Below are 13,809 nucleotides of genomic sequence, written 5' to 3' on the forward strand. Positions count from 1 at the left end.
CGCTGAACGAGGCGCGTAGATAAGCACGGATAAAGCTGGGTGGATTAGTAGCTGCCTGGTTAAGCTCCTGTGAATCCTGCTGTAATGAGCTGCCTAGAATTATCGCTTGGGTGGAATAGTTGGCAGAAAGGTAGTGTGTTTGGGAATGAGCTGCCAGCAGAGAGGGAACAAATGCCACTCCGGGACTCAGGGGTGGATCCTCGGCACTAGTGCAGGTGGCAGGGCCCCATCACTGAGCTCGGTCTGTGTTCTGTTGGGGAGCTCTGCATTGTGGCCTTGACATGAGCTTCTTCTAAAACCCCTCTGCTGGCTTAGCTTGGGGTTCATTCTGCAGGGGCGGCCACCTCCTCTGGTGGAGAGAAGCTTGCACTGGGGCTCAAGGTGCTGTGCTGTGGTACTGCTGGTGGATTGCAAAGGCTCCTTTGCTCTGAGGGTGGGAAGGGGTAACTGGTAAAGCTGGAAGTCTGTTTTTTTTTTTTTTTTTTTTTTTTTTTTGCAGTGGAGTTGATAACGATAGTCTGTTCAGCTCTCCTCTGTACAACTTGGGAAATTCTTGTTCTGTGGAGACAACAGCAATGTCCTTCAGCTTAGTAAGGCAGCATCGTCTCTTTGAAACACTTCTCATGCCTGAGAGATTCTAGGTATGATCTCAAGGGTGAGGAAAACAGTGACTGATGAAGGTTTAGGATGTGGGTTCCTGGGTAGAGCTAACTCCCACTGAGCTGGCTCACTAGCTGCTGCCTTCAGCTCCATGTGCATTCACTCATGGCTGAGCTGGTGGGGGTGAAACCTCAGAGGTTCCATTTCCCAGATGGAGAAGCAAGCTGACATCAGTGTTCTCGGGATGAGTGAACCGACTGTCTTCGAGCTTTGGTTCTCTTCTATTCTTTTCTCAGTTGATTTTTAAAATTATATTGTTGTATTATGAAGTGTTTTGCTGGCTGTCTGAAATTGCAGTTTTGTCCACCAAATGACTGTCAGCAGAAACAATGCTTAGCTATGGATTGGGGGATTGTTTGTGTGCCAGATTTGCCAAATTATTGGCAGCAAGAGGCTTTATTTAACAAAGATTCTTGGGGATCAATTAATAGAATCATAGAATGGTTCGGGTTGGAAAGGACCTTAAAGCCCATCCAGTTCCACCCCCTGCCATGGGCAGGGACACCTCCCACTGGATCAGGCTGCCCAAGGCCCATCCAACCTGGCCTTGAACCCCTCCAGGGATGGGGCAGCCACAGCTTCCCTGGGCAACCTGGGCCAGGGCCTCCCCACCCTCATGGTGAAGAAATTCCATGACTACTGAAGGGGCAAGTTCTCTTTTTTTGGTTCTTCTCCAGATTCAAAGGATGATGAACATGTAATGCTACAGGGAGGGAAGAAGACTATTTTATTCCTTCCTGTGTGGCTGTTACGTAGTTCCCAGCAAGTAGACCCACAGGGGGACTGTGGTGTGTGAGTTGGAGCTGGTGATGTTGCCGGTCCTCCTAGTGAGAGCTGGGAAGAACCAGAAGCCCCACTGAGAGGCTTTTTCACTGATTTGAACTACAGAAAGGAAGGAGACACATGAGACCACTGTCACCACCAAGCTATTCTAGTAGCTGTCTGTGTGCGTCCTTTCCCCTCTCCTTGGGGCTGAGATGGCCTTTCGAGTTTCTCGGGCATGATTCCCTGGAATTCTGCACAAGTTTATCCCTTACTGGATGATTTCTGCCACTTAAAAATGTTTTTCTTGGTGCCTTCTGGAAATCACACAATTGCAGATGACACAGGCAGTAGTTAAGGGCTGGAAGAGAGCTGCGTCCAGCTGACTCGCCAGTTCCCAAAGTCAACAGGACTCTGATGAAGGTTTTGAGAGGCATATCTGGCCATGAAAAACTTGCCGTGTCTTTTTAAATTGATGTTTCAATCCAAACCACGTTTTTTAACAAATAAAATGAAAATGTTTCAGGTTCCTCTTCTGCTCAGACTGGCTGTCAGAAAAAGCAGTTTTGCAGTCGTGGCTTCTGCAGTTTTTCCCCATCGCTTTCTTGTGCAATGAATCCTACAGCAGCCCAGGTTGGAATGGATGTTAGAAGATGATTGAGTCCAACCTATCTAACAGCTTCACCTGGAATAAGAAGAATGCCTGTTAAATAGCTTATTTTCTATTTCTTCTTTTAATATCTCCATTTTCATTGTTAATAATAGATTTTTAAAAGGACCAAAAAGTTCACTTTAGCCTGGTGTACCAGGAGCTGACCTTCTAACATCTTTACATAGAGCTTTTACTGAACAGATTGACACTTCTTCTTCCACAGTAGTATTTGAGGCAATGTTTAACCATCATTAGAGCCCTGGGCGTGGTGTTCACAACTGGATATTGTCAGAGTGGATAATTGGTGTATACAGACCACTTTACCTGCTGTACAATTCAATCTTCTGTTTTGTGAAGTGGGTGTTTGTTTTGGATGATGTGTGGGGATTTGAATTTACGGATGTAATGGTTAAAAGGAAACAATTTGGGTTTCTAATGGTTTTATGCTGGTAATCCTTTGGCATGTCATTGTATAGTGTAATACTCGCAGAGGACTGTTCCAACTGAAATCAATAAAAACTCTCATGGGCTTAAAAAGAAAGCAGGTGTATTAATAATACAAAGAATTTTTGGCACCAAGGAAGCTTGTATGCAGAATACTTGGAGGTTTGTACTGTGCCATAACTTTTTTTCTCAGCAGCTGCTCTTGGATTCCTGTTATGCTTGGGAATCTCCATTCTCAAAGGATGGCAACTGGACACATAAAGTATGTTACAGTATCGCAATGATGTTCATGCACGTATCTTGTATGCACATGCACACATACAAGATGCCATCTCATAGAAGCTTGGTTTTCGTCTCCTAGGTTTTTCTGAAAGAGATTTCTTCTTACTTCTTTGTGGTCTTTTGTGACACCGGTCACTTGGTATGAAAGTGGAGGATTACTTATTTGTGTTGTAATTACATATGTGTAGGTCTATGGCTAGGGTCTTGTTAGCATCTTTCCTCTTTGTTTAGGGCTAATCAACTAATGATGTGGTCCACTGATAATCTTCAGCACAAAACTAACTTTTCAAGGGTTGTGCCTGGCATTTGAAGGAATTCTAGGTCAGTCTTTATTATTTTCTCTTCTCCCACAGAGGAAAAAACCCTAAAACCTGCTGTGCTGTGTGTGAGCTTTGTATCTGATAGTTGCACTATTGCATTTTGTTGTGGGTCAGTTAACTCCCTCTTGTCAAAGAAACCCTGACAGACCCATTTAAATATGACGCACCACATCCCAACTATGTTTTTTGTAAAAATGTTTTACTATGCGAAGGTGTTAGAAGAACAGTGCAGGACTTGTAGGACAACTTGTTCTGGGGAGTCCTTGTTTCCACAGTCTCTCAGTTTTAAGCACCAATAGGTTAGTGCTGTCATCTCCATAAAGCTTGTTAGAAGAATGGCTCCTTTAAGAAGACATTGACTCTTGGGTTATTAATAACTGGGTGGTAATTACACAGGTAAATACTGCTCCTGACTTGGGCTGCCACTATGTGCTCTGTGATGCGAGGGTATCATCCAGGATTTATTGTCATCAGAGGCTGAGCAGTGCTAGGTTGTCCTGCTCTCAGGATGCTCAGGTTGCTGCTGGTAACTTTATTTGCTTACGCGATCTGTTTTTATGTAGATGCGAGTGCTGAGAGCAGCAGTAATTCCATATCCTTCATGAAAGCGATGTGGCTGCCGTTTCAGCAGGAAAGAGCAGTTGTTTTTTCAGTTTTGATGATGTCTCATGACCAGAAAGCTGACTTGGCTTGAGTAAGATGGCCTTCTCCAAGGAGCTTCCAAGTCCCTTTGAAGGAAGTAATCTGTGAATATAATCTTCCAAGCAGCAGAAGCTTTTAATTAGTCTTTGTAATTGGATTCATCTATTCTGGAAAAATAAAAAGCTGTGGGGTTTTTGCCAGTTGGCCTACAGACCCTTCTTATGGTGAGATCCATGTGGGGACACGGTGGGAACCAGGGCTCAGTGAAGCAAGAGGAGCATCATGATGAGCTTGTGGTACCCGGCAGTGCCAGGAGGCTCCCAACGGTGGAGCTCGGCTGTTCCCAGCCAGCAGCAGTGTGGGCAGCAGCTCAAAATGAATCATTCCTAGATGTTGCGGTAAGGAAGTTCATTTTGTAATGCCATACCATGTATAAATTTTGAATTAAAAATTGAGTTTTAAATAGTGTTTGATTTGACTTCAACGTGTTAAGGTTATTAATCACAAAGCAGCACCATAGAACTTGTAGTTACACTCGTTCCTGCCCTGTTCTTGAGTGGAAGTTCTCTCTCCAGCACTCTTACAAGTGTTGAAGGATTATTGCCAAAGTATACAGACCGAGAAAGCAGACAGAAATAGACCTGGACTGAACTCAGTTCAGTCTGCAGAAAGAATTTAAAAAGCACTGTGAACTGGATTTTACTCCCTTTGGATTGTTGTTAACAAGGGGAAATAAACAAAACCAGAAAGTGAGCTGATGGCCTTCTCAGCTGTTGGGAGGGAGCTGAGCGTGCGGGCCAGCTGCGGGAACTGGTTGCTGCTTCCATCCCCTGCAGTAAGGAAGCTGTGGGTGTCATCCTTATCAGCTGCGTGTTCTGTACTCAGGGCCGAGGGGAGCACACCAATCAAAGCTTGTATGCTGCACAGCATCAACAAATACATTCTTTTCCCTTTATGTGTGCTGCTGCTTTGTCTCTTAGAAAAGAAAAGCAGCAGTAGGGGCTGCTAGGCATAACCCTGGATCCCCTGGGTGCAGAAGGGATGGGGAAGCGACAGGCAGCAGTTCTGTCCCATACTTGGGTCGCCAGGGTGGTTCAGGGCTTGCTGCATGGACAGTCTTATGGTAAGAGACTTGTAGCATCTCCATGGCTTTTGGTGTCTATTGGGGATCATCAGCCAAGTTGCTCTCTATGGATGTGTGTTTGTGTTTTAGGTAATCATAGAATTGTAGAATCGCTTGGATTGGAAGGGACCTTAAAGCCCATCCAGTTCCACTCCCCTGTCATGGGCAGGGACACCTCCCAGTGGCTCAGGCTGCCCAAGCCCTATCCAACCTGGCCTTGGACACCTCCAGGGATGGGGCAGCCACAGCTTCCCTGGGCAACCTGGGCCAGGGCCTCACCACTGACACAGTGAAGAAATTCCTCCTAATGTCTAGTCTAAACCTGCCCCTCTCCAGTTTATCCCCATTGCCCCTCGTCCTATCACTCTAAGCCTTTGTAAACAGTCCTTCCCCAGCTTTCTTGCAGCCCCTTCAGGTACAGTAAGGTCGCTCTAAGGTCTCCTTGGAGCCTTCTCTTCTCCAGGCTGAACAACCCCAACTCTCTCAGCCTGTCCTCATGTGGGAGGTGCTCCAGCCCTTGGATTTTTGTAGCCTCCTCTGGACCTGTTCCAACAGCTCCATCTCCTTATGCTCAGGATTCCAGAACTGGACAAAATACTGCAGGTGAGGTTTCACAAAATAATCATCCCTGAGAGCTGGCTGGAGGTGGCCAAAGCCGTTTCAGCGGTGATGGCTGCTGGCCCCTGATGACAACAGACCTCTGGGGCTGCTAACAGAGCCACGGGAGTGAGGAGGGAAGTGGGTCTCCTGCAGGTGCCAGGCTGCTGTAGGGTTGTTTGTCCCCAGAAAGAGTTAAAACCAGCTTGCTTGGTGTCAGTCCTCTTACATCTGGGATGTTCAATGGCCACTGGCGTTAATTAAATGTTAACCACATGGAGTCAAGTTTTCTGGTCCCTTTGGCTCCTCTTTCTGCAGCAGCAATAAAGAAAACCTCCTGAACCAGAGGGGGATGTTCAAGGGAATTGCTTTCTTGGAACAAACATCGACCTGTATTTTTGTATTTGACCTGTAGCTGGAGGGAGTAGGTTTTCAGCTGGTGGTTCCATGGTGAGTGGGATGTAGTGCCAGCTGTGCCACGGGCCTGAGAAGCTCTAAGGTTTGTGTGTCACCCATTTCAATGAGATTCTGTAGCAGACTTGGATTTATTTCACTGCCCTCTGGGTAGAAGAGGTTACCCTGTCCATCGTGTCATGTATAACTGTAGTTTTTAGAAGGCAGAATTAACTGTGTGCTTGGCTGGGTAAATCAGCACCTGATTTTTGTTACTGATTATTGTATTTGGCTGATAACTTTTAGGCAATTTGTACTTGAGGACCATAAGTTAAACTTAGCACTGGTTGCAGTAGACAAAAGATATTAGATTTTATCCACTACAGGTCTCCAAGCTAGCATTTTACTTCCAAGCAACATTAATATATGGAATAACTTTTTTTTTTCCTTCAGCTGTTCTTATTTTCCTTTCATAAGAAAGAGACACAGGCTCATAGATGGTAAACCAATGGGAAATAACAATACAGTGTAACTACACTATGCTGCCCTGGGGTGACTGGTGAACAATTTGATGTACATGGGCGATGGCCAGTGCCATCCATGAGGCTGGAGTAGTGATCCCCATCCTGAGAGCGCTTTGCCATTTGCCTGGACTGTCTGGTTTTTCATTTGAGTAGCCAACTAAAGGGAAACACTGTGTGCAGTCGGACTCTTTCCAGGCAGTTGTCTTCTTGAGTTGAAGTTTGCATATTAAACTTAGTAGTCATAAGTCACGCGGCTGAAAAACCTATTTCATGCCTGCATGAGGGAACCATGTGAGCTGGCTGGGCTGGTTTGGCTTTTTCCTGTCTGGTTAAGAATCTGGTAAAAGTTGTTCACTACAGTTCTTGGGCTCTTTAAAAATTTAATTGTACCCAGGTGAGAGTACGAAGGCTAAAAGCAACTGAGTCCTGAGGGAATATCATTTGGGAAGAAACTTTAAATAACTTAATACATGTTCTGGTGGTAAACATCTTGATGGTAAGCATCTTGGTGTGTTCCGGTGCTCCTGGGTCCATTGGGAGCCTCTCGCTAGGGCAGTGTGTGTTATCTTGGGGCACTTGTGATTGTCAGCAGCTGCTCCACTGCAGCTTGTGTTCCTGCAGAAAGCTGGCAAGGTGTTTATTCACACAGCACTCCTTGTCTTTTGTGCCAGCTGAGGGTGTCTTTCAGGTCAGAGGATGAAGCAGATGGTGTCAAGTTTGGGATTTTTCTAGGTGGTGGTTGGTGCTACCCAGTTTCTATTTTCAGTGAGCTGCTCAGGTCTGGTAGTTTGCTGTAGTGTGTTTTACTCAGTTAAAAATGGAGCAGCATTTTGATTACACTCATGTTAAAACATTCTTATGATTCTATGTACAAACATTTGTCCGCTGTTTGAGGAATAAACATATTCACTGTACCTTTGAGCGAAGGCAATGAGGAGTATTTTATTTAATGATGGTTTTGGGAAGGAGAAGAGTGTGCTATGAAGCCTTTCTGATGGCAGCTCCTGAGGGACTTGTAGCAGGACAAAGTCCTGATGTGTATGCTCCAGTTTGCTGTTAGGAAATCAAAGATTTCTACTTCTGTGCCCTTAGGAGAGGAGCTGGCTGGAGGATGGTGAAGAGCAGCTCTGTCGTCATTCCTGCTTTCTTAATCTTTGGCAAGTCACGACTCCTAAAGGCCTTCAGAAGAATTATAAGCAGCACTTTAAAATAAATTGGATATTGGGAAGGAAGCTCAAGGAGAGAGCATTAAATCATGTAAAGCTCAAGGCTAGTAGTAAACAGCTCTTAAGAATAATCATACACTGATTTCTTTTGGCAGCAGTCCTGGCTTAGGCATCTTTGCTGGTCATTCCGTGTGCTTTATCATCTCTTTTTGGCAGTGGTACTTGTTCCTGAGACCGTGCTTGTGAAACAAGGCTGGCTGGAAGATCTGACCCACAAATTTAATGTTTATATAAATATATATATACATCAATAAAATACAGGCGGATAGGGCTGTGTTTATATGTATGAAACCTACATTAGTCTTCTGATCGCAAAACCTGTCTGAATTGCTGTAGGGAGGAAGCAGCGCTTGGATGGAAAGGCAAGATAGGAACTGCATAACTCATGAGATGGGTGGTGTCATTCATGAGATGGATGTACAGAACCATGCTGGGGGTGGGAGGTTTGATTTTCACCCCTTATAGTACGTACATGCCAGGAGGTGAGTCTTGACACACATTAGATGCAGATGCTAGGCTGCTTCCACTGACCCGATGCCAAATCACAGCATCCAAAATCTGTCCTTTTTCCCTCCACCCTGGCCCTTTGCCATACGTGTATTTTTAATGGTCCTAGTAAATCAGAATCTCCGTAGTGTGTGTGAAAATAAGACATCTATTTGACAGCCTGAAGATACAAATAACTCCGTAATATGCTTTGACCAATGTATGTTTTTATTCATATGATTTCACTTGTCGTATGACACTTAACCACCAGTGAGAGGAACAGCAATTGCATTGTAAATGCAGCTTTGCGAGGAAGGCGTAGTGACCGTATATACTCTGCAGTTTTGGAGAGGTGCTCTCATGGGGTTATAAGCATTTTCGTGGTACACATTACACATTTCATTTCACATTTGAGGTGCTGAGGGGCATGGTTTAGTGTTTGATAGGAATGGTTGGACTCGATGATCCAGTGGGTCTCTTCCAACCTGGTTATTCTATGATTTTTCAAGGTCTGCATTTAAAAATCATGCGTCTTTTACCAAGTGCAGGTCTTTATTTTTCAGCTGCCTTGTGCTAAGCTTGTCAGTCCATTCTATAAATTAAAAAGGATTTGGGAAATAATTGCCATGTGGATGTTTTTTGTGCTGTAGAGTGGGAAATGCTGTATTTCTTGAGCTCTTAATGAGGAAATAACTAACTATGCTTTGATCTGTTCCGTTCTCGGCCACAGAGGGCTGTGCTTCACTCCATCACAGAGGTGCAGCCCTGGGGAAAATCTGCATGATTGACATCAGACCATGGGTCGTTTTATTCCATGTTTTCGTTCTGCGTGTAGTTTTGAATCGAGGAGATGCCCTTGTTCTGAGTTGGAAGAAGGAATTCTGTGGGTGAGTGCTCCACAGGACCTAGAATCTCTGCCGAAATTCCTTTGGCTACCAGGAATCAATTAAAGCTAGTTTTTTCTTCCAGAACAAACAAATTCAGTGTTCCAAGTTGATGAGAAGAAGGTAGATGGCTCTCATGTTCCTCTGCTTGATTCTCCTAAAACAATTGGCTTTCCAAAGCAGATATTTCATGCAGATGTCTTGCGTGGTCTGGATTAAGGGAGTGCCAAATGTGCGATCACTCTCAGCAGTAATTATGTGTCATTGTGTGTCCTTGGGTAATTTGTGGTTTTCCCCATGTGCTTGCTGTTCAGCTTGTGTGTAAACATGCAGCCATTTGAGATGTGGCAGAAAGTCATGGAAAATAATCAGAGCCTGTCAGAACAGGCACTTTCTCAGGTTACCAGGGACTTCTCTGCTTATTTGTGAAGGAGGTGATGCTTCCTTTCTGGGGCAAATTTGGTAGAAACAATTTCCTAGCCGCTGTCATTGGTGCTCTGTTTTATTGTCATCACAGAATAGTGTGGGTTGGAAGGGACTTCAAAGCCCAGCCAGTTCCACCCCTGCCATGGGCAGGGACACCTCCCACTGGACCAGGTTGCTCCAAGCCCCGTCCAACCTGGTCTTGAACACCTTGTATGAACTTCCTGTGGTACTTTCTGGGGGGACTTGCCCTTCTTTCCTGAAGACCTTTTTGGAAATGGGCCTAGCTGGCAAGTAAATTTCGAGCGCTTCTGGTAATATTTTCTTCTCACTTTTATCTATTTTGAATGCTTTGAAGGCCTATGTGCACCAATGAAATGGTCTTGCTTGAGTTGTGCTTTCAGTGTAGTAAAATGAAGAGAAAAGAAAGTGAACTTGGTGAAGGCTGCTTCAGGTTTTTAGGAAGCAGGCTACAGACACCTGTGCCATGGCAGCGTGTGAGAGGCAGCAGACGCTGGGTATTTTGGTACAAGCTGGTGAGCATTCAGATGGTGAGTCAGTCACATCACCATTTAGACCTGGAATAACGGGCTTGTAAGTGTTGATGAAGAACACTGAATAACCCACATACAACTGTGAGAAGATCAGGCCGTGTGGATGGGGGAAGCGATGCTAGCCCAGAGTTGGATGGTTATTACCTTTCCGGATGCCCTCTGTATCCATAATGATTTCTTCAGTGATGGCAAAATGGTTGTAGCTGTAGGCTTACACGAAATCCCAGTATCATTGCTTACAACTGGAAGCATTCCTGATGTCCCTCAGACAGGAGCTAATGTGGAGAGACATGATTGCTGCCTTGCACTGGGAGTGCTGGTGTCATTCACGCTGCTACTGCTTGTCCCTTTGAGGATCATTCACATCATTTGTAGCAGTGATCTCCTACTATTTTCTGAGATCTTGCTTGACCTCAGGAACTCTGGTCATGGTTGCAGAGTTGTCTGGGAAGATCTGCACTCTGTACGCTTCCTGTGAAGTTCTCACCTCTACCCTTACAGCAGTTGATGCTCCATGTGGTGCTGGCGGGGCCATACTCTTGTTCTAATGTCTAATCATAGTATCACCAAGTTGGAAAAGACCCCTTGGATCAACAAGTCCAACCATTCCCATGTCCCTGAGCACCTTGTCTACCCATATTTTAAATACCTCCAGGGACGGTGACTCCACCACCTCCCTGGACAGCTTCTGCCAGTGCCCAGTGACCCCTTCTGTGAAAAATTTCTTTCTGATACCCAGTCTGAATCTCACCTGGTGGAGCTTGAAGCCATTCCATCTCATTCTGTCCCCTGTCACCTGGGCGAAGAGGCCAGCTCCCTCCTCACCACAACCTCCTTTCAGGTAGTCATAGAGAGCAATGAGGTCTCCCCTCAGCCTCCTTTTTCCAGGCTAAACAACCCCAGCTCTCTCAGCTGCTCCATTTCCCAGGTTGGCTCTTTGCAGAGCTCACTGCAGAGGGCAGCCAGAGCCCTGGCATGGTTCCGTGCTGCCCTTGGCTCTCTGGTGCCGCTGGAGCCAGCAGGGAAACAAGGAAAATGCTCTTCTGATATAAACTGGATGTGCTGGTTTAGCTTAGATGAGGTAATGTTGCTTTTCAGATCTTTTATAGGGAGAGAAAGGCATTCCAAAGCATTTACTGCTCTAGAACTGAAAAATACCAGCCCCTAGCCGAGGAAATAATGGAGCTGGTGGTTTTACTCTTTGTACAGACCGTGTTCTATTATGTACTTGAGAACGATGGCAGATCTGAGGCAAAACAGTTATGAGAGAGCTTTATTACAGGCATGTGGTTTAAAGACTACCAGAAGGAAGATGGTACCAGGTGGAGGGCTAGGAGCGGGAGTGTGGAGTGAGAATGGAGTGAGTGAAGCAATGGTGAGTCCTGCTAGTGGCTCTCCATGGTAGTGTTGCCTTTTAGTAAATAACATCCACAGGTAAATGGTTCAAATCACAGCCATCAAAAATCCCCCCAAATTAAGACAGTTTAATACTCTTGGAAAGGGTTTGTGTGATCTCTTGGGTGAGTTTCAAACAAATTAAAACCTACGCTTAGCACAAGTAGAGACCCCCAAGCCCAACATCTGTCTGATTCTGGGAGACTTTAGTGGCGGCTGTGGTTGAAACTCCAGTGAAATAAAACTTCAGACTGTTTAAAAAAGAAAAATGTCTAGAATATATGGCAGATAAGTACATATTAACTTTTACAGAGCTTGGAAAGTGCTGTAGGGTCTGCTGAGGCAGCACTTCCCTGTAAGCTGCAGCTGTGTTAAATTGGCACCACTGTGGTTCCATGCTTTCCTTTCACCCTGGCTGTGTTAGCTGTGTCCCCTTTAGTTCTTTGAGTGCTTTGGGGCACTTAGCTAATCAGAAATGTATTCACTTTTTTTCTGTTTTGTGTCTGATTTCATTTATTTATTTATTTCTGGGTTAGCGCCCTGACCCACGTTTCTGAGCTTGGTGAATGCACAGCTCAGGCCACAGCCCAGGTGACTTCAATTTGATGTCCTGCTTTTTCTGAGTATGCAAAGACATGGTAAATGCCATGAATGAAGTCCCTTCTGATTGCTAAGAGCATTTGAGTAAGCCAAAAGTAACTGTGAAAGAAACACGGCACGGAATGCCTTGTGTGCCTATAAATATCTGACACTTAGAAGGTAATACTGGGGTATTAGAGTTACTAGATTTGGAATCATAGATTTCAGTGCTGGGTATGTCGTTCTCAATTTTTCCTTTCTGTTAAATGCTTGTAGTTTGTTTCTTACTCCCAGATTTTTATGGATGTGGAACAGTTAACTCTTCCATTGAAGTCATCTTTTGATAAATTCATGTTTTCCTCACACTTTCCAATTTTTTTTCACCCTAGAAATTGGTCCAGTGACAATAACCACAGACCCCAAGAAGTTTCAGTTTGAACTCAGGGAACTTTATGTTCAGGTGAGTAACTTGCTGGTTCTCTATGTGGTTCTAGCAAAAGCCCTGTTTCCTCCCTCTAATCTTTCTTCTCATGTTGAAGTTTCTGCTACAGTGCTTCACCAGGATGGAGGTCATCTGGCTCTGTCATTTTACCTGCACAAACTGTTGTATTCCTGTTCTCTGGCCATCTTAATTTATGATTATGGTTGATTACTTTGTCTTAGTTTACATCATTGTATGGAGACTCAGTTCAAAAACACAAAAAAGAATAGTTAAGTAATGCTAATGTTTGTTTTGCATTCTAATTAGTCCTGCCACTTGTTCCCAGACACTTTCATGAACTGTTTTACTCTGTTCTAGAACTTATTTCCTGGTGAAAAGCCTTCCTTAGCTTTAATTAACTAATTTAGGTACAAAAAGACTTCAAGACTCAGTAAGTACACTTAGTAATGCCTTTACTGCTGTGTGTCACTTAGCACCTCGTGTTGGTTGACAGCCGACTGAACATAAGCTAGCAGTGGGCCAGGTGGCCAAGAAGGCCAATGGCATCTTGGCTTGTATCAAAAACGGTGTGACCAGCAGGTCCAGGGAGGTTGTTCTCCCTCTGTACTCGGCCCTGGTGAGACCGCTCCTCGAATCCTGTGTTCAGTTCTGGGCCCCTCACCACAAGAAGGACGTTAAGGCTCTGGAGCGAGTCCAGAGAAGAGCAACAATGCTGGTGAAGGGGCTGGAGAACAGGCCTTATGAGGAATGGCTGAGAGAGCTGGGGGTGTTTAGCCTGGAGGAGACTGAGGGGAGACCTCACTGCTCTCTCCAACTACCTGAAAGGAGGTTGTGGAGAGGAGGGAGCTGGGCTCTTCTCCCAAGTGACAGGGGACAGGATGAGAGGGAATGGCCTCAAGCTCCACCAGGGGAGGTTTAGGCTGAACATTAGGAAAAAATTCTTTACAGAAAGGGTCACTGGGCACTGGCAGAGGCTGCCCAGGGAGGTGGTTGAGTCACCTTCCCTGAAGGTGTTTAAGGGACAAGTGGAGGAGGTGCTGAGGGACATGGTTTAGTGTTTGATAGGAATGGTTGGACTTGATGATCTGGTGGGGGTCTCTTCCAACCTGGTAATTCTATGATTCAAAAGCACCAGGTTGACTTGGGTAGCCTTGCCTTATGAAGGTTTCGTACTCTTGCCCTACAAAGACTCAGTGAATCCCTTCTGCAGGGCTGCTGAGGAGGCAAGGGGCAGTTTTTGAGCTGGCACGCCAGTGTTTCTGCCTTGGTGGAGATTCTCGGGGTGAGAAGGAACTACTATTGACATCTGGTTGGGGTGATGGAAGGAAAGAGAAGTATTGTATGGAATTCCAGTCTTCAAATACCGTCTGTTGTCTTGTCTTTTAGTCAAGCAAAATGCTTTCTACCAGCGGAGAACCTTG

The 13,809-nt window shown here is 45.2% G+C and overlaps 1 protein-coding gene across 1 annotated transcript in view; it reads left to right on the top strand.

Annotated features, from left to right (window-relative positions):
• HMCN1 (hemicentin 1) overlaps positions 1-13,809 on the top strand; it is a 201,198-nt gene that overhangs the window by 19,706 nt on the left and 167,683 nt on the right. Inside the window, exon 2 of the mRNA XM_069862338.1 lies at positions 12,336-12,406. Within this exon, the coding sequence (XP_069718439.1) occupies positions 12,336-12,406 (71 nt within the window). The remainder of the gene's footprint in view (positions 1-12,335; positions 12,407-13,809) is intronic.

The sequence above is a fragment of the Phaenicophaeus curvirostris genome, chromosome 8 (assembly GCF_032191515.1).
Source record: "Phaenicophaeus curvirostris isolate KB17595 chromosome 8, BPBGC_Pcur_1.0, whole genome shotgun sequence".
Classification (NCBI taxonomy): Eukaryota; Metazoa; Chordata; class Aves; order Cuculiformes; family Cuculidae; genus Phaenicophaeus; species Phaenicophaeus curvirostris.